Genomic DNA, 24,735 nt, shown 5'->3' with positions numbered 1-24,735 from the left:
TATTTGACAAAAATGTCCTTCATCCACCAATTTAATTCCCACCAAGTTTAATTTTTCAAGTTATCCGCCAAATTAAATTCCTCTGGAGAAAAAAAATTCGGCCATCTGCCAAATTAAATTCCCGCCAAAATTTCCCCCTTAAGGGTTTACACTAGGTAATCGAAACAAACATTATTACCTATTGGAATCATATCTTTGCTTTTTATCTTCTTTACTTTATTGGTCGAGTCATTATCTTTCTCTAAAGGTAAACAAATCATTAGTTACAACTTCAAGAATTACAGTCTCTTAACTGGAACTCCATAACATGAATACTCGGACAATCGTTCCTTTAGTCAACATACCTCCTTAACTCGAATAAATTTCATGGTCCCTTCAGTTAACAATGCCTCCATAACCCTTACTCCATAAGTCGAAATTTTCTTAACTCGAACAAATTTCTGTTCCCAATGCGTGTTCGAGTTATTGAGACTCCATTGTATTATTATAGTAGGATGGCAAAGAATTCAGCGAGAGGACTAGAAACTACAGCTGTTGCTCTATACTAATTCGATATTCAAGGGAAATTGGATTCATTTCATCGAGTAAGGGAGCTTATCGAATGGTCGAGAAGTATCGTTAGAGTGTTTTTTTGTTAACGGTGGCTTTCGATATCATCCAATGGAGCTTATCCAATAGAAGAACATCGAATCAGAGAGCGTAAATGAATCATTAGTAAAAAAAGGGAACAATTTAAGTGGATTCAGGGCTAGAACCGTTTAGTAGGGTAGGTGTATGTCAAACTTGATGATTTTAGCCAAAAGTGCACAATTCTATCAATGTTATTTATGCACAGTAGGCCCCAATAAGGTATAGCGGAAGACTACAGAGTTGAATCTCCTTTGAATGATTTGAAGCCACTTATTTCCTACATAAGTTGCACGACCCGTGTGGTTTTCATACAAACGCTTGATTGGTAGAAACATTTACCAGAATTTGAAAAACATAAAACATGAATACAAAGAGTGCTAAATTTTATCGAGCATCCGAATTTTGGCGCAAGTCCGACGGCATCACTTTTGCTTCCTTTGAAGAGGTTAAACATTCGCTTCTAGCCTTCGGCTGTAAAATTGAAAAGAATTGATGGGTTGTGGGATCCCTCTTTGATTCCTACTAGCCAGGGTTTAGCAGCCAGACAATGTTAAGAAGTACATCGATTACAGATCCCTTTAATGTAAATCGTTAAATACCTTCTAATTGCTTTGCCGTCTTCCTTCTTCTGTAGAAATTGATCATATTTAATACTCTCTGAAAAGTGAAAGCAAAATCAAGCATTGGAATCTTCAATTCCCATCTGAGGAAAGAGATTGAGACACTATATCTTTTGATTTGTGTTATACTTAAAAATATTTTAGTTTTTTGTTGGACCTTTGTTCGTTCGAGACTTTTCAAATCAACTTCAAAATTTTAGATACGAATTTTGTTCCTCTTTTCCCCGAACTCGTCACAGCTGAAGTTCATGATTTGATGCGTGAATTTGACACGTGGATTTGCTCAAAATTGCTTTTAATCAATGAAAAAAGTAGTTTTACCTTTTTATGGTAAAATGGTTTTGAGTCATTTAAATCCACAAAACTGTTTGTACTTGAAAGTCCTAGAAAGAAATTGTAATACAGGTATTGCGGTTTTTAATACGCTCGAAATTTGTCTAGCCCTCGTACAAATAACTGTATAATAAGGTGACATTACAGCCTGTTATCTATTTCAAATTGTAAACGTGGTTTCCCTCTTGATTTGTAAACAATAAAGTTTGAATCCCTCACCCGTTAAAAACAACATTACTGGCATCTTAGCTATTTTGACTAAAACTGACCAAAAAATTAGCAAGTTCACTCTTAGTTTCCAAATAAACGGGGGGCGTTGGAAAACTTTCAAGATTTTAATAAACGGCTCCCCTGCCGGGGGGTTGGAAATTGTAATTACGAAAACCCAAAAATAAGGTAAATATAGGCTAAAATTAGGCTATTTAGAGCAGAATAAGGGACCTTCTTTTTGAAAGTTGAAAAAAAAAATAAAAAATTAATAAAGGGGGGTCCTTATAAGGTTTGGGGGGTTGGAAAATTTTTGAAAAATTAACAAGCGGGGGCGCCGTTTATTTGGAACCTATAGCGAGATTATGTATCTGGAATTCTCTACGGCTACGGCTAAAGCGGCGAGGGAAATGGCGAGTAAGGCAAGTAATGTCGGGTGAAAGCAAGTTCGATATTTGACGTACGGCATTATGTCGACTTTGCTTATACGATGTTTTGGTGTTTTTCCCGTACAGAGCAAAGTAGACAACGACATGTCGCCTTTGGTGACGACCTGTGCGGGCAGCCCCGCAACCGTAGCCGTAGAATATCTCTGATACATAATCTCGCTTATATGTTGGACGACGCGGAGTGTCTGAAGCGATTTGGAAAAACCCGCAATTCTGACCCGCAACATCAAGGACTGTAAAAGTGGTGAGTACGGTGAGTAACCGTCTCCTCAGTTAGTCACGATGAAGACAACTTTAAAGCTTACAGCCTCTGTCGCAGAAACACACTAATACATAAACTTGCTATGCTCAGCAGACAGGGATGTTATAAGCCTACTTAAAAACCGCCAGGTAATAAAAGGTGTTCTGAATCTCCAAGTTGAACTCACTTACCTAACTTTACATGATAAGATATCAACCAACAAATGCTAAAGTACCAAGAAATTAAACTACAAAACTCCATGGCAATGACCCTATGATATACACGTTAAACAGTCCAGGCACTGTCTATATCGTTCAATTGAAACTCTTTCAAAAAAATCTTTGTGGAATTCTAAATCTTCATCATTTTATATAATGTTATCATTTTATATTTCCAAATATAGTCCATAAAACAGCGTGTACCCTGTGCGGTGGAGTTTCGTACTATCCAAGAAGGCATTATAAAACAGTCAAATAAGGAAATAGAGCTCTTCTCCTTCTCAGATCTTTAATTTCAGACATCTGTCTCGGACAACATTTCAAAGAAGGTGTGAGTTTACATAAGGGGATAATACTTATTTTCAGTTAAATCAGAAAAACACTCCTTTCCTGAATTTATGCTTTTATCGCAAAATATTTTTAGGACCATATGGTTAACCTTCTTGACAAATTTAACGCCTTCTATTTTATTTTGGCTTTTATTTTTGATATGTCTCAGTTGTAAAGTTTTTCCTGACTAATATTTATGAGGCAGACTCTCAGTTTATTTTTTTCATATACACGAAAGGCTAATTCCTGGTAATGCAAATTCATACAACGCAACGGGGCTACTACCCTTTCCTGTCGACGAGGTTGTTCCACTGAAGCTTGGAAATGAACCCTTTTTACCCTATTTCTTGAGGGGTTTTTTGCCATACATATAACCCTGAATGGGACCTCAATACTAAAATAATACCACTGCTACTTTTGATCTCTCGTGAATAGACCTGGGGATAAATTTTTGAAACCGCAACCCTTTGAGAGCGGAAATTTCGATTTTCGTGAATTTTGGACGTCTATGTAAGGAATGAATTTGCTTTTTAATGGTCTTTGTACCCCTTTGAGAGACTTTAGAGGGTGTGAAAAAGGGACCCTTATTAAAATCATTCTAGTCTCCTTTCATTACAGATTGTATTTGAAGACAAATCTTAAAACAAGTCTCTTGCTCAAATAATAGCCATTTAAAGCTTAGAATATGCTGTTGAATCCAGTTTGTTTCAGAAAAAAATGTGACGTCATCATAATATTTAACAACCTGGATGTCAGTGTGAAACGCTAAATGGGCTTTAGAAGAGAATAAGTCAACGATTTTATATCTTATCTAATTTTCTTTTGCAGTGAAGAAATGATATTAAAATATTCTTTTAGCATCTAAATTTGCATATATAGAAGCGGTAGTTGCATTTGAGAATGTTGTATTTGCATGCATTGTATTGTCTTTGACACTAAAAATAAAAAAAAGATAATGTTACGATTTCTAAGATTAAATTTTAAGCAATCTTTTAAAAGGAGAAAATAAATCATTATATTTTCGGTCAAATTTGACCAAAAAAGGATTATAGGGGAGACATGACCTATGGAATTACGAACAAAGACCTCGCTAGCACACTTTCTTTAAGCTTGTGCCTTTACAACTGGCCTCTTGGGGAAAGGAAAATCCGCCTTTGATGGTAAAAAACATCCAATTGTGAAGGGGTGGTGTGGCAAATCGAAAGTTTTCAGCCGTAATGGCTGAAGCTATGTAACATAGACCTTGGGGCCCCTAGGCCAACAAATAGGTACCAGGTTTGAGCGGTCATCTCCCCTGCAGGATGGTGTGGACCCCAATCAATGAAAATATTTCTGTACTTGAAGAAAAAACTCGATCAAAAGAACATTACATAGCAAAAATATAGGAATTCACCAGTGGGGTTTTCCAAAAATCCTGCAAGACTTAGTAAACATTCAAAGACAAATCACTTCAGTATTTTATTGGTAATATTTAGAACAATTCACTTACCACATTGACACAATACCGATATCTTTGAACCTCCTTCACGTATCTTTCAGCAACACATTTTCCATATGAGGATTCACATTGTCTTCTTGCAAACCAATCATATCCAGCTTTTCTCAAACATACGTATCTCTCCCCTTCACACTATACAGTAGATTGAAAAAATGAATAAGTTTTACGACACTGATTACTACACTACAAAAATCATTTTAAAATAGCTATCCCATAAATTGAAAAACTCTCGATTTTCTTTTAGCTTCATAGACGGACTACTTTTCGCTCTAGCTTTTTTCATACACCTATCAACCTCATTAAATATATTGCCCTCTTTTAACGTCAATCGCAATTAATTATCTGTCAATATTTTAAGCCCGGGGGGGACACTCGATTTCTAAACGACGACATGTGTTTTTATCATTGAAATGTGACTTACGCTGAGACCTCCATCTCCTGATCCCGTATCCTCATCTTCAAATTCTAAACGATCAAAAATTAATTTAGAAGCCGTAAGACTTCAATACGCTAATACACGTTTTTTTTTTTATAAGAACGTCAAAAATTTTCGAAGCCTTCGGATGTTTTTTGGATTTGAAGCCTATAAATGTTCTTAAAATGTTCTTATTTTCAGCATTTTTTGAGCATTTTGATGTAATTTCTTAAGAAAATGCATGTTTTTAAGTCTCCAAAGCCTTAGAATGTTCTTAGAATGTTCTTAAATTTTTGGGCCTCGAAGCCTTATGTTCTTATATAGTTTGTTCTTATAAAAAACGTGTAACCCGCCTTTAAAACATGTATAATTTAACAACAACCTCTAGAAAACCCCATGTAACTAACGTCCACCTATAAAATAAGATTAGCCACGTCTGTTATCAAGGAAAGGTTTGAAAGCTAGCGCCTACCTTCAGCCAATATATCAGAATAACCGAATTTCAAAATGCATGCGGTAAGTAAAAACAAAGCCAAAAACTTCATGATTGTTTTTAAAGATTCTCTTTCTCCGAAGTACTGTACTAAACTGGATTTAAAAGTTGAAAATGAACTAAGAATCGTTTAGATAAAACTACTATATTAGCGTTTTGAGTGGTTGTACAGCTGGATAAATTTAGAGAGGGCGTCGTACAAGAAGTGTTCTTGACTTTTCACAAGTTATTCATTTGTTCAGTGTATTTACTATTTGATACCTTGAGGATAACGATTAGTCTTCATTTATTCCACGGCTTGCGTAATCTAGCAGTACTTTTTCATAGAATCATATTTAATACAGTACAGTACACTCGTTGACAATCCAAGTACCACCAGATGCATTGTTTTAATTCTACCATGGTTGAATCACGTTAAATATTTTGCTCACTAAAACTTAGCTTTTGACACAGGGGTGAATCTTTGTCCTTCAAAATCTTCCTTCCCCAAATTTTTAGACCAAACGACTACTATTTTAACCTGTTTTAACTCATATTCACAAAATGAAACAACTTTTCATTGGTGCAAAAGCTGGTCAAATATTACACGTTAAGTGGGTTATTTTCCGCGTGGACTTTTTTACGTGAATTGAAAATCTTCCTAGGGGCTTTGATTTTTGCAATTTTTCGCTATATACTATATTTCTAGAAAAGGGCCAAAATTAGCGAAAATCGCGAAAATTATTTCACTTAAGAAAACATTTTTAAAAGCCTGTTATTATCCGGAAAACCGTTTTTCCGTTAAAAAACAGAAATACATTTTCTTAGACAGTATTTGGTAATTATCTTTTTCAGTAACGTCATTTGTTAATGAGGGCTATATTGCATTAATTAGCCAAATTCATTATTAAAAAAATGGTGTTTTATTATTGTGATTGGTCAATCAACAAAAACAGAAAAATTGTTTCAAAAACGTTTCTCTCTTTGGTGGCAGTTTGCTTTATATGGAGAATTGTTTTGAATACTTTATATGTGGTTGTAATGTTACAATAAAGTCATGTTTTGACTGACGTTAAGAAAAATTGAAAGTGTAGTGGTAAGATTTATTTATTTGTTAAAATGGAATGTCTCTGAGAGACAATGTTTATTTTATTTTTTTTTTTTTTTCAAAAAAAAGTGGATTCTTCAAATTCAACCGATGGGTTTTTTCGTATTCGTATTACACACCCCTGTCTCAGTGACCCGGTGGCTTTTAAAATTTCACCGGGGATAAAAATTTTTCATTGTAAATCCAGTGGGGAATTTTCAAAGACAGAAAATACCAGTGGGGACACAGAATTAGATTAAAAATTTCAGTGGGGATTTCGAGATTTTCTTTTTTTTCCAAGTTTGTTGAAACAGTACAGTAAGTGTGATAAACAAGCAGTTTTATTTCAATCTTTATGTAATTATATGGATATGCATAATGCATAATAACTTTTTTCTTTCCTCCCACCCAGTCTTGAGGTAGAATAGCAACTATTTGCTAACATGACAGCTATAACAAGAAATAGACAAGCTGTATTGAAGTAGCTACTTTCTTAGGACAGTTGCCATATATATTTGATGAGATCAACGTACTCATGATCGCGGACATAAATTTCTTATACCATGATCCTAATGACCAGATTATCTCAATGGTACAAGATCGACTATTGAACCAATCGACTCTCAATTTAATATTACCCCACTTTTTTCGGATTCGATTGTATTTGATTACGTTTACAGGAGGGATTTAGGATTTAAAAAGAGTTATTATGACGTAACGGCTAGATAAGTGTCTAAGGAGGCGCCACCATGGTTGGGGCCGACGGGGGCAAAAAAATTTTGAAAATAGGACCCTCTAGATTGGCTAAATATGGCCTCAAATTTCAAATTTTTGACAGTAAAACAACAGTTTTTTGGTCGTAATATAGCAAAATTTCAAGGTCTTTTCAGAGTGGAAAAGGAAAATAATGGGTTTCCTAGTAGTTTAAAAATTTTTCATACTCAGGCCTAGAGTTCCTAAGCCAAGTTGCTTTTAGGCCATTTTGAGGCCTGAGCCCTTTAGCACTGCGTTGCTTATAAAATTAAAAACCGTAAAGCTAAAAAAGTTATGATAGAAAAAGAAAAGATCTCACAATTTCTTTTAAAATCCATTCACTTTTGAATAAATAGGTATCTCAACAAAAATAATGTACACATTTTCTATTACAAAATTTTTAGAATTCTAAAGTAACCCCACTTTGAGTTACCCCCTTTTTAATTTTTTTATTGTTAAAAATACAAAAAGGGATTTAGTGCTCTTATACTTCCATGGCGGCAAGCACTACTTTTTAAACAAATTCAAGGGTGTCATTTTTGACTATAATTTTCCAGGGTTTCAAGAGATTTTTATATACCACAAACTTTCAAGGGTTTCTAGGGTTTTTAGTTGATCTTTGCTAGTTTTCAAAGATTTCAAGGAAATCTCACGACAAAAGGAGAAAGGTTGATTTTTCAACTTTTGTGTAAAGGAGGGCCCTTAAATTGGCTGATAATTGATAATTTTACAACCACCCATTCTATCACCTAGACCTGCCGAGCTCATATAATTCCAGTGGCACTTAACGGGTTAAAAGGTAAACCCCCTAAGAATGAACGTGGAATATCCCCTTGAGTCTCAGGGGTTCCAAAAGTATGTTTTCTCATTTTTAAGTCACTGTGATGTTTGTATCCCATGCAATGGGAAAAATTTTGTATTTCTGAAAGTTAAAATGGCTGAAAATGGCCACAAAATTTGGCATTTCAAGGGTTTCAAGGGTATAAATCTTGCATTTCAAGGGACCCAAAATAATATTGCCTTTTCAATGGTGTTTCAAGGGTTTCAAGGAATTCAAGGGTGATGACTTCATACAAAAACAACAGCCCCCGCCCCCACTAATGAAAATGCAGGTACCCCCAAACATATCAGGTACCCCCTAAATTTAAGAATACTTCCAGGTACCTGGCTTTTTTAACACTTTTTTTTTAGGTACTCCCAAATCTCTGGGGGGGGGGGTTGGATCCTATGCCTCACAAAGGGAGAGAGCCATAAAAATATACAAAAGAGATGAACAAGAAAATTGTTAGAAATTTTGTGTATAATCTATTATATCAAAACCTCTGTGAGAGAAAAAAAAAGTTATGTTGAAGCTTTTTTGAATCAAAGTTGTTCATTTGTTTTGAAAAATAAAAATCTATTATCAAGCTTTAATGAAACTAATGGACATTTTTCAACAAAATTCCGTAAGTTGGTCTAATGTCGACATCCGTCTTCTAATTTCGACATCCTTCTTTATAGATAGGAATAATAAGAAGGTCGAAATCACTGATAGACTAAAGATTTTTTCTCTCACCGCGCTAATCAAAGTCAATCAGCGATTCCGACCTTCCTCAGTTTCTATTGTTCCTATCTCTAAAGAAGGGTGTCGAAATTAGACGACCGATGTCGACATTAGACCAACTTACGGTTAAATATGAAATAAAATGTAAAAACTAGACAAACAGTAATATAATGCCTCTACATTAATTTCTCCTTAAATGTCACTTTCATTAAAATTCCAAGAGACACCAGCCAAAACATAAAATAATTCACTATAATTCCAAAAAAATGAAAAACATTTCTCAGTCAAGCAAATGAATTCTTGGTTCTTTATTTTAAATCATAGCTTGGGTTTCTTTACTTCGTGTATATATGCATGTCAGGATGTTAGCGTAACAGGAATATAATCCATCAAAAATGAATTTAAAACATATTCCCAAGTTAGTTCAAGAAATGTCGTTTGATGTTTGAGCTCTGAGTTTGGGAAGAAGCACGTCAAATTATCAATATCATTGACCGATTCATAATTTTGATAACAAAAATCACATTCATGGTCTTGAGAAGTCTGTTTACAAACTCTTTCTATCGGAACTATTTGACAGGTTCAGTATCATATGCAATCAATTCAACAATTTTGTCTTTGTTGGTCACTAGACTAGATAGCCCTATCATATGCTTCTGCTGCTGCTGTATTTTGCAGGCCATGGGTCCATGATGGACAAAATAAAATCCTCCAAAAATTCCTCACAACAAGAAGCAAATCATTCCCATAATTTTTGATTACTTCTACAATGACAATATCCATTCTCTCCCTTGTATAAATTTCGTCTTATGACTGTTCTTTTTTCTTGAGATAGAAATAAATCCAGACAAACATGTCCTCTCAGGACTCAGCTTCTTGCAAAGTTTTCCAAGTTTGTTTTCCTTCTGTCTTCCTTTTCATCAACATCATAATCACAGCAATCCATAGACAGGCCTGTTCATCACAAAAAATCGGGATTTTCTAGCCTAGCTTAGCGCGTACTACTTAGGTAAAGAAATCTGTCAGTTTGAATCTTGAATCTTGAATCTTATAATCGTCCTCTTTGTTGACAGTGTTACATCAACAAGCACCTTCTTCCGCTAAATCACGTATAAGGTGCAAGACATCTGTTTCTTTTTTTTTTTCCTTTTGATTTGTTTACAATGTTTCTTTTAGTTTTTCCTCTTTGTCTCTTTTTTCTATTTGGAGATTTAGAAATTGATTTGTTTGTCTAATGATGTTAAGATCGTCCGTTTCCTTCAAGCATTCTACTGTCAATTCGGCAGGAGCTGTTGTACTTCTACATGCTATCATGTGTTCAGTGCTTTCTTTCTCCTCACATAGCCTGCATGTTCTCTTCCTTCCAAAGTTACTACCAACATCAATCATTTCAAGCCTCCTTCTCATCGTTTCACTAGCTTCCTTTAATCCCATTTTATTTAGATAACTTTTCCTTTCAAACCTTTGTCCACTTTGATGCCTCATCTTTCTCATTTCTTTCTCATCCAACTCCCTTTCAATCTGCTCAGCAATTTTCCCTTTTATTGTTTTCTTCCATAGTTCTTTCTTGTATTCCTTAGCAGTGTTCAAGTCTACCCCAATGTCTCTAGCAATTCTTCTTGTCTCTGATGCCCAATTATTGGTCTTTGCTGTTTCACTGCATTCCTGGTCCTCTATCACCACTCTTCCTAATCTGCCTTTGGCTGACGTTATAAGGTTTTGATAGAGCATCATTCTGTGATAGACCACCTTCTTTTCAATCGGCCATATCCCAGTCTCTTTCAGGATGCCAAAGTAAGGTGTTGATGATGGCATTCTTAGTATGGACTTGAGTATTCTCGCTTGGATTCTTTCTAATTCTTCAGTCTCTTTTTTGTCAATCCTTGTCCAGCATTCCAGGTTGTATATCAGAGTTGGGACGACTGTTCTCTCATAAACTAGCAGTGCTGCATCTGTGGACATTGATCCCAACCATTCTTCCTTCACTGTTCCTTTCAGCTCATTTAACATAGCCCAACTCCGTTTTTCAATTTCCTTTAACTGCTCAGAAAGTTTGCCATCTTCTGTGATCCAGTTGCCTAAGATTTTGTAGCTTGCAACTCTTTCAATTTTTCCTCTTTTGACATTCATATCCAGCTCTTGAACCTCCTCTTTCCTCTTTCCGGTTTTAATTATCAGGTAATTCGTTTTTCCCGTGTTGAAAGTGAACCGCTTTTCATGCTCCATTATTTGTAGCTTTCTCCCAACACACTTAACCAATGAGGGAGTCCCTGCAGCTGTAATATCATCTACGTAAGTCAAGGGGGCTATAGATAGGTTTGGGCTGACTACTGTTCTTGCGTCTTCTCCAATTTCTGCTATCTTTGATGTGTTGCAGCAGCACAGCAATGGTCCAAATATTGTACCTTGCTTGACTACTTCCTCAACCTGAAATTCTTCGGTCTCTCCACAAGGTGTCCGAACCGTCATTCTTGCCCTTTGGTTTAGCTCTTTTAACAGTTGGGTCTCTCTCTCTCTCATGCCACAGTCCTTCAGGTCTACTAGACAGTCATCCAGCCAGAGTTGGTCGAAACACTTTTCTGCATCGGCGCAAATAATGTAGGTGTCTCTTCCCACCTCCCTGTTCTTGTCTAGTATCGCCATCAGTGCTAGCCAGTTGTCCTTGGTCGATCTCTCCTTTTTCAGTCAGTCAGTTTGTTTCGCTTAGCTTGCGAGCGTGCAAAATATATATTTAAAGGTATTTCAAAATCAAAACAAATATGGTAGACAATCTAAATTGGATGTTAAAAAAAATTGGCTGGCTGGATGAAGTTGCTTGACAATGAACAGTCAGTCTTAAAGATAAAGATTATCAGTTATAAGAGTTAATCAAAGATAGAATAGCAGTTAGCAGTTTTCAAACTAAAGTTTTGTATAAATTCTGTTGATGTTTTTGAGCATAGGCGGGTAGCGGGGTTTTCTCAAAATCTTCAAGTTTCAGTGGGGACCGGCGGGGAAATAAAAATTTTGAAGAGCTACTTAGTGGGGATCTAGAAAAATTAAAATTTTTCAGTGGGGATTCCCCGGAGGCAAATTTAGCCCGTTTTTTTCCCCGGGGACAAAATTTTGGACTTTTTTTTCAACGGGTGGGGGTGCCCAGCGGGTCTGTGACACGGGGGTGTTATTACAGTTAAGTCTCCATAACTCGAACCTCTATATCTCGAATGTCTCCTTAACTCAAAAATTTTCCTAGTCCCGGATCCGTCCGTGTCGAGTTTGTGAGACTCTGCTGTACTTTAGTACTACTTTTATCAGGAAAGTTTTAAAATTTTATCTAATTTTTAAGCAATTTAAAGCTCTTCTTACCTTTTTTCCCCAATAGTTAAAGATTCAAGAAAATTTTACGAGGATGGGTGAAACAAGCCGCCCTTTCATTAAAACGCCCATTGGCGCCACCATGTTGATTAATATTGTAAGTATTCAAATTTGTTTGTATTGAGAAAAGTTTGTTATTAAAATTTTTATGATGCCCTTAGCCAATGGTTTACTGAAATCACGATATCACGATATCACGATTTTAATAAACCCTTCCAGGGATAAAACTCTTCAGTGATTGCCTTTCCATTATTAAAACTTGAATATTTGGATGGGTCACAGGCAAGAAACAACAAAAATTTATTTATTTTACTCCTTCTAGGGAGTTCTACTATTTTGAAATTTTTGAATTTTTCTTTTGTCGAAATTATGCGAATAAAGTGATGAGACTAGAATCACATGCTGTTTTTCCAGGCTAACTTCGTAATTCTATACAGTTTACATTCTCTAATTCGACGTTCTGCTATTCGATATGGTCCATTATTCGATAATAGCGAGTTTATGTATTTTGCACTTTTGAGGATGGTAAAGTGACTGAAGCGATTTAGAAAAATACCCGCAAAATCGAAGACGGTAAAAGTGCTGATTTACCGTCATCCTCAGCTGGTCAGGATCTAGTCAAATTAGAACCTTACCCCGTTTCCGTCACAGAAAAACACGTATATATACATAAACTCGGTTATATTGAAAGTGAACATCAAAAAGAAACTCATATAAATGACACTTTACCGATGAAAATCTAATTTCCTTTTAAGATCAAGTTAGAGTGCGTCAACTGTATTCATATATGTTTCTATTTATATTGATTTCTTATTACAGGTTTTCCTTTCTATCACATGGTGTTTAATCATTAGTTGGAGGTATGGGGACGAGTTGCGTGAAAAATTTGCTGAAGAAATTGAGTGGAAAGTCAACTTCTTTTTCATATCGATTTTCATGGTTTGGATATTGATGTGTGTACTATTTGCAACCTTCAGCCTTGGTAAATGCATGAACCAAAGATGTTTTACAATGGTGAGTTTACCTGAGCATCTGCTAATGACTCTTGGTTCTTGTCTCGGTCTCCGTTTAAACGTTTTTAAGCATTGGGCTATTCCAAAAGATTTGTAACCCCTATGTTGAGGAGATCTTTTTTTTAAAAGGTGACCCCCCTGGATTTTTTTCCCAATTTTTCAGGAGCCCTGTTAGACTTTCTTTTCCCTTTTCTTTGGACCACCCTGGATTTTCGACCTCGTTAAACTGACCACCCTGGATTTTATCATTCAAAAAAACCAGACCATCTTGGATTGTTTATTTTCCAGACCACCCTGGACATTACACCTCCTCAACATAGTTATGTGATGATGAAATTTAAGAATCTGGTACTATTTCTTAATTCATTGATCTCTTCATTACAATTCAACTTTATAGATGGTGGTTCTTGGAGGATTGCTTGGAGCATTGGTCATTGTTGCAAGTGGATTCATTGCTTTGGAAGCTAAAAGACATAAATGTACTTTATGGAATTGTCGGATGGTGGATGCAACAGCTGTAAGTTGTCCTTGGTTTAAAAAATTTGAAACGTAGAACCTTTGTTAGCCAGGGTCGTGCATTTGCACATTTGTAGTAAGAGAAAGTTATAAATCTTGGACTTTTAAACGGTGGGTCCATGACCGGTCTGCTCAGCTTATTTTGAACTGGATGGATTATAGAAGGAGGGAGGTTTTGAACCGGGAACCGCCGTTATAGGATTGTGATGCTGACTTTTTTCTAACACCTAATTTTTACTGTTTTTTATTTTGATACCGTGAGATCGGGTAACTTGCATCAGTGGAGGCTAACATGCACATCCCTCAAATGAATGACCAATCAAAGCAGCAAAATTTCAAAACAAATGAACTACGCAGCTCCGCTCGCAGCTCTACTCTGCCATTTTTGTTTTGATTTAACTTTGTATTTTAAGGACCAGCCAGGTCATTCATTTGAGGGCTATGCATGTTAGCCTCCACTGATGCAAGTTACCCAACTTCACGGTAGTTCATTAATAAGAAATGTTTTCTCACCTTTTAGGCATTTGGTTTCCTTTGTACTATTGGTTTGGTTGTCCAAGCATTCATGTATTTCTTTTTTCACATTTATAAACATCGAAGTTGAATATCAATTCTTTCTCCGACGAATCACTTACTCCAGTGTGTTATATATGAAGATTTCTAGAGATCTTGAAACGGTAATATTAAAGTATTGGGGTTTGAACTTTGGCTTTGGTGATGGGCTCATGACAACAACGAAGAATCACTATTAGACCTCTTACACAGGGCCATTCCATTTTATATCTATATAGTGGAACGGACCACTGACCTTTATATACCCTGGACAAAGCTTCTCAATCCCAGCCAAGCAAAATCTTTGATCGGAGTTTTTTGAAAATTGGTACCCTAATGTCGGCACTACTCGATAGCGGTGTAAATGCATCGAGAGCGCTAGGTCTACTTTTCCTCAAATTCTTTTGATGATGTAGCGGCGTTAGACGTTAATTTTTAGCATTGCAACGGCTTCTCCCCTTGGGTACCAATCAATGAAGTATAATCCCGAAGGGCTAGAAGTCAATCTCCTTGGTAGGATTTGAAGCCAACAAATCCTACCAAAGTTGCGCGGCCTTGAGCGGCTCGCCTGGTTTTTACACAAATGACAGATTCAAACTAAAATTTACCCCTAAATTTCGAAAAAAATATCCATCATAAACAAAGGAATTGCTAGATTCAATCTGTCGTCAAAAATGCGGCGCATTTTTTAAGGCTTCACTTTTTCTTGCCTGAGAAAGGTTAGAGGTTGAACTCTAGCCCTTCGGGCTTTAAACTCAATGGTACCAATTCTAAAAAAACTCCAATCAAAGATGGCAGATATTGCTTGGTCCAGGGATATATAAAGGTCAGTGGGAACGGACCAACGGACGAACATTTCAAGGGAGTAATCGGAGAAGAATTTCCAGGGGGTATAAAAGAGTTTCTTTTTTATATTTTAAAGGGAAATATATTTATATATTTTTGATATTTTTAATCCCCCCCCCCAATTTAATGGAACAGCCCAATCTCGGAAAATCTCTAGTGAAAGAAAATTTGAATATAAAGATTTAAATATAAAGTTATGGAACGATGTGGAATTTTTTGAATTTATTTTTTCCACTGTATAACTACTGTAAAATGTTTTCCACTATAAGTATAAAAACTAAATATTTTCAATTTTTTTATAAATACCTAAATATTCTAACGTCACACCCAAGCCAAGATAAATCTATTTACCAGGAAGAATTTTTTTTGACTTTCTATGTTATAATTAAATATCAAATTGAAACGTTACAACATTTAAATTGCTTAAAATACGTAGAGCTAGGAAATAGAATCCAAGATTTAAAAAAAAATTGGAATTACGATACAAATTATATATAGTGTAAAGAAAACTGTCGAAATAGCATGCTAGCCCCAAAAGCATAAGCAAAAGCAATGGAAAAATGGCAAATACCAGGAAGAATGACGTCAATATGTCTGTAGTCATTCCATTGACATTCTCGTAAAACAAATAATTTTGATGTCATTTTCTTGTGAATTTATTACCAGACCCCTCAAAAGAAGATCGCAGCGTATTTTCTTCACGGGCAACGACGTTTTTCAACATCCATACCGATTTGTTCATATTTTTAGCGAGTTTATGTATCGAAGGATATCGAGGGCAACGGTAAGTGAAGTCGACGCAAAAAAAAAAGTCGATAGTTGATGTATGTCTATATATATCGCCTTTGCTCACCTAAACAGACGACGGTATTTTGGTGTTTTTACCTTTGTCGAGCAAAGTGGACGGCTATTTTGGGAACATGGTAACTATGCCATATATCGTCTCCTTCGATTTATCTCGAGTACATAAACTGTTGCGAGCGAGATGGATGTTATGAACGCCATATAGGTGTTATTTTGATGTTTTGGTACCGGCGGCTATTGAGGATCCATATTTATTCAGCTTGGGGGTTTTGAGATTTCTTCAGCTTCAAATCCCTCTTCCTTTAGTCATTTTGCTATATGGAGCGCTTTCTTTACAACAGCAATTTTTCTTTAGTACTCTTAAGTGAAGATACGCCTGAACTGCAAGTGATAGACCACCAATTATACCAAGACTCGCCTGAAATAGAAAAATATATTACGTTGATAGCAGTCCTTCTTTCAAATGTCCGTACCGGGCATCCCAAGGGTTTAAAAATAGTAGAAAAAGTTTTTGAATACTTTCTAAATAAAAGGCATGACACTGCCAACTAATTGACACCGCCAAAAATGTCCCAGGTGAGAAATAAAAGTATCTTGATTTTATTCCAAGAACCTACATTAAACTGACATCCCCTCTGGGATGCCTTTGCTAGTGGTTATGTCAGTTTAGAGTTAGTTTATCCTTAAGGGCTACATACACTTGAGCTCCGGCAATATATTGAAAAGATGTCCGCAAAATATTGTCAGCTTGATTTGCAATATTCTAAAAATATAGGGGGATTGTTTACAGAAAGAAAATTTCTTTTCATTATTTTATTCAATTAAATTTCTGCAAGCAACAATTCACCGGGTCACAAAGAACGGGTTATAAAAAAAACAATATACCGTCTTTGACTCCCAAATAACGCTCTACAAAAAGCATTATACATTGTACAACACTGTACCACCCTGTACAACACTGTACCACCCGAGCTATAAACTATAAGACTTACTGCCACGTATTTGAGGACATTACATCTATATCGTTGACATAATACCAAAGTTGCATTATGATATAATACGGACGAAGCACATATAACGATGATTGACCAGAAAACACTGAAATAGCCAATCTAAAATGATGAATTCCGAAGCAAAAGGATTAATGTACTTATAGCATAAAAACTGCTTGAAAATTTGGCCAAAATTACGTCTGAGGTAGGAAAAAATACCCTACAGCTTTGATCAAACTAAAAAATCGACTTTGTTTTGATTTTCATTTGAAATTCTATGAAAAAAATTATTTCTATTGAATTCTTTTAGCTTGAAACAATATAATTTTTATTCCCATTGGGGTTTGATTAAATTCTTCATACTCACTGTGGAAAAAAGTTCAAATGTGGCTGTATAGAGACAGGGGTGTATACACGTTTTTAGTTTTTTAAGAAACTAGTTTTACCAAGCAGCCTCAGTGTTTCTTAAAAAATCGGCTTTTTGAGCCTTAAATGTTTTTTACATGTTTCTAAACTTTTTGATATAATCAGTCTATTTTTCATGCAAGGAAAAAAGCATTTGTTTTGATTGGAAGGTTCTTAAAAAAAAACAAAATATATTAATTTATATTTATAAGAAATAAATATTTTCTCATTCTCAGCCTCAGCATATTTCTTAAAAGTGTGTTTCTTAAAAAAAAAAACGTGTAAATGTTTACTTACAATACAAAACCAAACATTGATTTTCTTTTTCCTTCTTAATGCCATTAACGTCATCAAAAACAGCATCATAGCCCAAGGTGTAATGGTTGCGAATAAAAAGAAAGATGTGATACCACTTATGTTTTCTGCTTGCCAATGGTTTTCTTTGTTCTGTGACCACGTGACTAATATGACCCAACCAGCGGTCAGGAAAAACTATATAGAATAGAATATAGATGAATAAATCATGAAAAACATGAAATGAGAAAACAGTAAGAACAGCCATCACAGAAATTCTGGCAGAACAAAATTTACTCCGAGGAAAGCAAATTTATCACTGGGAAAAGCATACCTTGGCAAAACAAATTTATCCCTAGGCAAAGAGAATTTACCCTCTTGAAATAATTCAAAACATTTTCATATCCTATGAATACAAACTATTGGAGGGATAACCTTGTCTAGAACCTCTTACACATCCCCTTCTCACAAACTCGGTGGGATTTTATCAGCCAGTGGGGGTAAAAATAACGAACTAAAACTCGATATTGATATCCCCATGCTTTTCATAGCTTGGGATTTGAATTCCATTGTTTTCTAGCCAGAGAATTCAATAGGGATGGAGAAAATAGCACAATAATTTGCAGTGAGGATTTTCAGCGGGGACAAAAACTAGAGTATAATCTTCCACTGGGGAAAATGTTTTGGCCAATTTTTCCAGTGGGGAAGGCTTCCCACTGGGTCTGTGAGAAGGGGGCGTTTTTACAAAATGGTAGTTAGTGCAGCATCCAGATTTCCTTACCAAATAATCTCTCATCTTCAGTATTGGACTATCGTTACTATCTGTCACTATCTTTAATAGAGTACTTCCATTTTTGATTTTTTTACTGTCAATTGGAATTTTGGGTTTGCAAACGTGAGTCCCCCCTTGTATTTCCTGGAGTATTTGGGAGTAGTAGAAAGGTTAGATTGCTGGAATCCACATCTACTAAAGGATTCGTGCTGATATACTATGAATGAATTTACTATGATTTTTTTCAATACTTACAATACTAGTTAGAACGGCATATCCAGGTTTGCTGTTCAGATAATCTCTCATCTTCAGTATTGGATCATGTCTATCTGATGATACACCATCTCCGTCAATATGAATTTCTGTGTTCATCTCTTCGTCGTAAAACTCTATAAAGAAAAGTTTAGTTTGAGTTAGAATCTGAGAAAAGCATTAATGACACTATAACAATTGATTTTAAAACTCGGAGGGTTAGGCAGGAATCTTCAACCTTCCTCAGGCAAGGAAAAGTGGAGCTTAAGATTTGCGCTGCTTTTAAAATAACGAATGGTCCCCGGGGGGGGGGGTACTAGGGCAAGATGGGTTACGGGGATGCTCCGCTGGTCAGGGTACCTTTTTTAACCACCACGAGTCCCAGGTAGGGTCGCAAAAACACCAAAATAGAAAAATCAGTCCCTCGTAGGGTGCCTATTTTTGGAAAATTTGGGGAAAACGTAGAAAATTTTGGAATATCAGTCCCATTCAGGGTCACTTTTTCACAAATTTCGAGTCCCACGTAGGGTCCATTTTTCGAACCTCAGCGGAGCATCCCCGTCGGTCGACAAGGGTAGTACCCCCCCCCCGGGGAATGGTCATAAGCGCATTCTTTATTTTACTCTAGCTCCTTCGTTGCTTTAAACTTGATGACACCAAACCAAACACATAGTATGAATTAGAACACGTAAACAATTATTCCAGTCAAATGATCCCTATCGACTCTAAAAAAACTTTTAGCATAATGATATAGCAATAATTTCACTTTTTAACTACCGGAAAGAATCAGTGTTTCTTAGAAATGTGATGATGATGTCAAAAGTTATGAAAAAAGCAACTGATATTTTTGTTTTTAATGACACTTTCTCTCTGAAAGGTTTTCCCCTTGGAAAAAAAATACTATGATAAAGATTTGCTTTCGTTAACATTAAACAACGAAAGCTCTGTTTTAAACACCATTTCAAATCAAAGTTTATGGTTGTTAGACAGTAACTTTATATGCCAGAAAAATATGTTGTATCGGATTTCTCTCATCTCTTTATAACATCAAGATTTTACATCCCTGTCTCCTTTTCCAATGAGTTCAAAGTCCTGAAGTGGCTAGATGGGAAATGAAGCCACTTTATTTCTTATCTAAGACACGTGACCCGCGTGGCTCTCACACAGACGGCAGATTGAAAGTTAAAATTCAATTGCTAAATTTTGAAAAATATACTGTGTGAAAACATCAATAGTGAAAACAAAGAAAGCGCTGGATTCAATCCGTCAATTTAACTAAAGCGGCGCAAATAAAGGTTCTTCGGGCTTTAAACTTCAATCTCCAAAACATACAGTGACAGTAATAAACACTCTAGTATATAGAAACTCTTCCAAAAGGAGAGACAGTGTTTCCCACTATGGGATATATCCCTTTCCCAAATCTTTTCAACTATTTACATCACCATACACAACACAGCAAAAGATCTTATTCGAGTTAAATCTTTATCTAAAAGCTTCAGACTTTTGTAATAAAGCACCTTGTGATGGGCTTGTGATGTGGTAGTCTTTTTTTGTGATGAATTATTTACGTTGTCGAAACTAATTACTCTATACGTATTAATTAATTAATTATCTACCTGATTAATACAAATTTACATTGCTGACAAAGTTAAATTCTAAATCATTAGTTATCCCTGCTGCGTCAAATAACCAGCAGTTGATATCTCGGTAGGGTAGCAGTATCAGGAGTGTTGTCAAATTGTTTCTTATACCTAGCAAGTATCTGATTTTACTATTTAAAAACTTCGAATGTTTCTAAAAATTTCATCCCTCAAAGATTTCTTGAAATTAAGAAGAGCAATTGCTGTCGGGGTGTTTTGCCTTGTATTTAGCAAAGGAAGTGAACGTGAGCTAGAAATGAGCGAAATACACTTCGAGCTTCAATACCTTGAAGCTTCTCTTCAATATAACAATTCAACATCTTTGTAGTGTTAGAAAAATTCAACCAAAATTTTCGTCTATACGCATACCGTCAGCATCGCAGCTTAGCTTAGCTTTCTCCTTAAATTTAACCTCAATATCTAATAGCCGATCGGTAGTGTGAAGGATTCGATCACAGACTTTGCACTACAATCGATTGTGTTCAAATCCTGTTTACCCCTTAACTAGGGTGTTAAGGCTTGGGAACACGAGAAGTTTTTTTCGCGTTGGTGCAATGGGCTTTTCCAGATTTAGTCCGTACCCCCCCCCCCTGTTGAGGAGGTCGGAATTCCGATGGGGTGTACTAAATGAAAAGATTGAAAATTCCATAGGGGGTAACCGAAACTCAGGCAGGAATTCCATAGGGGTGACTTGAAATTCTGGGTCGGAATTCCATAGGGGTAACCCGAAATTCTGGGCAGGAATTCCATAGGGGGTGACTTGAAATTCTGGGTCGGAATTCCATAGGGGTAACCCGAAATTCTGGGCAGGAATTCCATAGAAGGTGACTCGAAATTCTGGGTTGGAATTCCATAGGGGTAACCCGAAATTCTTGGCAGGAATTCCATAGGGGTTACTTGAATTTCGGGGTCGGAATATGGTATGAATTTCCATAGGGGTAACCGAAATTTAGACCCGGAATTCCATAGGGGTAAGGGAATTTTTGGTCCGGAATTCCGAGGGGGTCGGAAATTTTCGATTCACGACCCTGGGTGATTGCCCAAGTTATTTTCGTTTTCCCTAGATACGCGTTGAATAGAATAGCTTTCTGTCGTCACAGCATAATATAAGAAAGCCACGGTATTCTTAAAAAGACTATGGTCACCGTGTATTAGCCATACATAGTGATACTCACGGGAGCATACGCATATACACGTTTTATAAGAACAGACTATATCAAAACATAATGCTTCGATGGCCAAAATGTTCAGAACAATCAGAATGTTTTAAGGCTTTGCGGGCTCTGTAACATTCAATTTCTTAGGAAAATGGACAAAGATACTCACAAAATGATGAAAATAAGAACATGTTAAGAACATTTTTAGGCATGAATCTCAAAATAGTTAAGAACTTCCAAAGCGTTCAAAAATTTTGGATGTTCTTATAAAGAAAACGGGCACGTCTCTACCTACCCGGGTTCTTTTCTGATAAGATGATTGTAAGGAAGCTACGAACGCTAGATTTTTTTATGTAAAGTTTTGTAAAATTGGAATTGTCCTTACCTTCGTATGGTAGTTTCGACATATTGATTTTTCAATTGATCTTCTTTGCGAATTTAATAAGTAAAGCGCAATCATTAACAATAAATCTGTAATAGCATTTCAGCCAATCAATCAAAAGTAACTATACTTTGGTATATTCTACCAACCAATATAGAAGTTGACATTTGAATCCAAAAAAAATTGTCAGAGAGTTCTGCTTTTAGGAAAAAAGATCAAGCTTACATTACATCCTTACGCTTCTTACATCAAAGTTTGACGATTGTTTGAATGCGTACAAAAAGTAATTTCTGAGCTAAGTACGGATTTCTTTCTTATCAGCATTTATATGTCAGCTTATTAGTAAGTGCATTATTTGCAAGTATTTATGATGTTTTTTATAAGAATATTAAAATTTTTTGAAGCCTTCGGATGTTTTTAACTTTTTGAGTTTTAAGCCTAAAAAAATCTCATCATGTTTTTATTTTCACCATTTTGTGAGTATTTTTGTCCAGTTTTCTAAGAATAAGGGTGTTTTCGAGTCTGCAAAGCCTAAAGATGTTCTTAGCTTTTGGCTATTCTGGCCATTGAAGCATTATGTTCTTATATGGGTATAAAAACGTATAGTTTACAAGTATTTATCACAAGTCTTTCTAAGAAATTTGATACCACTTTTACCGAAAGTGATTAAACATGGTTGTGTCATTTATTGATGTGTTACCAAAAATTCGTAACAGGTAGTTTCCCCTGTTTTGCATTACCTTATTACACGAATATTACTTTGTGTATCAATTTCAAGGCCGTTGATTACTTGCCTAGTAATATTTGTGTAATAAGGTACACGAATTCAATGAACGTTTATATTTTGGAAAAGAAATAAAATTTTAGAATTTTTTTCTCGCCAAAGACGATTGGTGTGCTAATATATTCGACTGGGGAGGGCAGGAGTCTATTAAAGTAATCTCACTACATTCACTCACTTAGCATAGTTATATCCAAACTCTCCTTTACACGCTGATATTTCTTTGTAACTGTGTGTACAACATTTGATTCTTCCTGATTGATCAGTCACCTTTTTCTGTAATCAACAGGACAACAATTTATGCAAAGGTATTTACGGTAGCCTTTATTGAGCCCCCCCCCCCAGTCGACCCTCAATTCACGTATTCACGCAAAATTTTTTGCCAATTCAAGTATTCACGCGCGAAAAAAACCATTTTCACGTTCACGCGCTGATTTTGCTTTTAATTCTTTTGTTAAACGATTGTGACCTTATTGGGATAAATCTGACCTTTTTATGGCCAACATAAAGTTTTCTGCAGTTTTTTGACCTTATTCTCGACAGCGTCGACCTTTTAAGACCTCTTACAATTATTGGAGCTTTCATAGGGCAATGTTTAAGCATAGTCATTATAAAAACACTGGTCTGGAAGGCTTTTGTCTCTTTTTATTGTTAAAAGATGGAGCTTACGTACCAAAATCGATTTATTTTTTAAACTTTTTGATCATGTGATTAAAAAATAGGCCAATCCCAAGAGGAGAATTTGGTAACGTGATCAAAAAGTATGCAAACCGCAACTTGCCTTTTGTTTGTAACAAAAGAAAATTGAACAAAAAGCTACAGCAATACATTACCAGACCGGGGTTTTTTATAATGACTATGGTTTAAGGTCTGTCTATCACGTTTATCACGCCAAAGCTACAAAAAACTACCTCTCTGGCGTACGGTGGTATAATAACCCTGCCTGAATTTGCTTTTTAAGGGAGGTAAGTGCAAAGTTAAGCCTTAGCTTTAAGGTTTCCCCCCGAATTTTCTTCGTCGCAGGCCCTAAATATATTTTATTTTGAGAATAAATTTAAATCGAGGTTTGGCTCAAATTCATGGTCTGGAAAGTCGAGAGCTTCAAAGAGGTGATACAACAAGAGGACGCAAATTCCAAAGTTTGACCCCCTGTCTCATTTAAGAAAAGATGTGGAAAAGAAAAAGCGAGCGAAGCGAGCGCGAAAATTTTTTGACAACTTTCACTCTTTCATTGCTGAGAAAACGGCCTTAACACACTATTGTTACCCTAATATGCCTTGTTTGGTCAAACACTTCATTCAGAATCTTTGATTATTTTCAACACTGACCATTTACTGGTACAAATCTGGTACGCGAGTGACGTACCTGCCTTACACGGTGCGGCGTCAGTTTTTTTCTGAATGTTCGATGAGGCAATCATATAAAATTTTTTAGAACTATCTACCTACTTTTGTAAATTATCGAAGAACCAAATACCCTCCACTGTCTCCAAGTCCAAGTACTGCATTTAGTAACAATATAAGCGATTACAGAAAGACGACCATCATTAGCGCCGACGAAGAAAATTTTCTCATTTAGACTTTTTTGTTTTGGCTCAAAACACTCTCGCTGGATGCAATATTTGCATCACAAAATGTGCCCTTAGAAAAATAAGGAAAAAATATTTGTTTCTGTTTCAATTTTTGATTATTTTGAATAACTTTACAATGGCAATAGGTCAATATGATATCAAGGATTATGCGAGCGAAGTGAGCAAGAAAACACTACATATTTAGGTTTATTCAGTTTTGTTTTAGACAATAATTTTCTTTTCACGTTCACGCTCAAAATCTCGATTCACGAATTCACGCTGGTCAAATCTTATTATTTTCACGTTCACGTGGATATCTCAATTCACGTATTCACGCGTTGAAAAAGTCCAATTCACGTATTCACGACAGAAAAAGGGTCATTCACGCGTCACGCCAGCCCCTGGGGGAGCCCCTTTATTTAGAAACATTTGTAATTGGTAAGTCGGTAATCCGGTGCATGCATAATGCAGTGTTCTCTTGGCATTTTTGACACTCGATCCTCATTTTATCGTTATCTTTAACACAATTATGTTCGGTAGATTGGTTGGTTACATTTTTGAGTCTCATCATCGATCAAGATTTTGGCAGGTGATTTCATTTTTTGTTGA

General features: G+C 35.9%; 1 protein-coding gene and 2 long non-coding RNA genes across 3 annotated transcripts; all 3 read right to left on the bottom strand.

Annotated features, from left to right (window-relative positions):
- Positions 1 to 1,229: 1,229 nt before the first annotated feature.
- On the bottom strand, positions 1,230 to 2,969 carry LOC136804437 (uncharacterized). The gene is made up of 3 exons (XR_010846275.1): positions 2,672 to 2,969; positions 1,572 to 1,633; positions 1,230 to 1,287 (listed from the first exon to the last, which is right to left on the bottom strand). It is a non-coding gene; the product is annotated as an uncharacterized lncRNA (long non-coding RNA).
- An 871-nt stretch (positions 2,970 to 3,840) lies between these two features.
- On the bottom strand, positions 3,841 to 5,549 carry LOC136804435 (uncharacterized). Its single transcript, XM_067061145.1, has 4 exons — positions 5,414 to 5,549; positions 4,948 to 4,991; positions 4,518 to 4,658; positions 3,841 to 3,963 (listed from the first exon to the last, which is right to left on the bottom strand). The coding sequence occupies exons 1-4, from the start codon at positions 5,484 to 5,486 to the stop codon at positions 3,883 to 3,885; spliced, it is 339 nt and encodes a 112-aa protein (XP_066917246.1). The 5' UTR covers positions 5,487 to 5,549; the 3' UTR covers positions 3,841 to 3,882.
- A 10,406-nt stretch (positions 5,550 to 15,955) lies between these two features.
- On the bottom strand, positions 15,956 to 17,770 carry LOC136804372 (uncharacterized). Its single transcript, XR_010846270.1, has 3 exons — positions 17,576 to 17,770; positions 16,874 to 16,993; positions 15,956 to 16,299 (listed from the first exon to the last, which is right to left on the bottom strand). It is a non-coding gene; the product is annotated as an uncharacterized lncRNA (long non-coding RNA).
- Between the last annotated feature and the right edge of the window lie 6,965 nt (positions 17,771 to 24,735).

This window comes from Clytia hemisphaerica, unplaced genomic scaffold (genome assembly GCF_902728285.1).
Source record: "Clytia hemisphaerica strain Z4C2 unplaced genomic scaffold, Clytia hemisphaerica genome assembly, whole genome shotgun sequence".
Lineage (NCBI taxonomy): Eukaryota > Metazoa > Cnidaria > Hydrozoa > Leptothecata > Clytiidae > Clytia > Clytia hemisphaerica.
The sequence above is the reverse complement of the archived record's forward strand: the minus strand, read 5'-3'. Positions and strand labels throughout refer to the sequence as shown.

What these genes read in the sequence shown, in the direction of transcription:
- LOC136804435 (XM_067061145.1), bottom strand. Translation starts at nt 5,486, where the DNA reads ATGAAGTTTTTGGCTTTGTTTTTACTTACCGCATGCATTTTGAAATTC. An exon ending in TTCTGATATATTGGCTGAAG is followed by an intron (nt 4,992 to 5,413) that starts GTAGGCGCTAGC and finishes TTGATCGTTTAG; the next exon opens with AATTTGAAGATGAGGATACG. An exon ending in ATCGGTATTGTGTCAATGTG is followed by an intron (nt 3,964 to 4,517) that starts GTAAGTGAATTG and finishes TTTTATTTTTAG; the next exon opens with TGTCAAAGACAATACAATGC.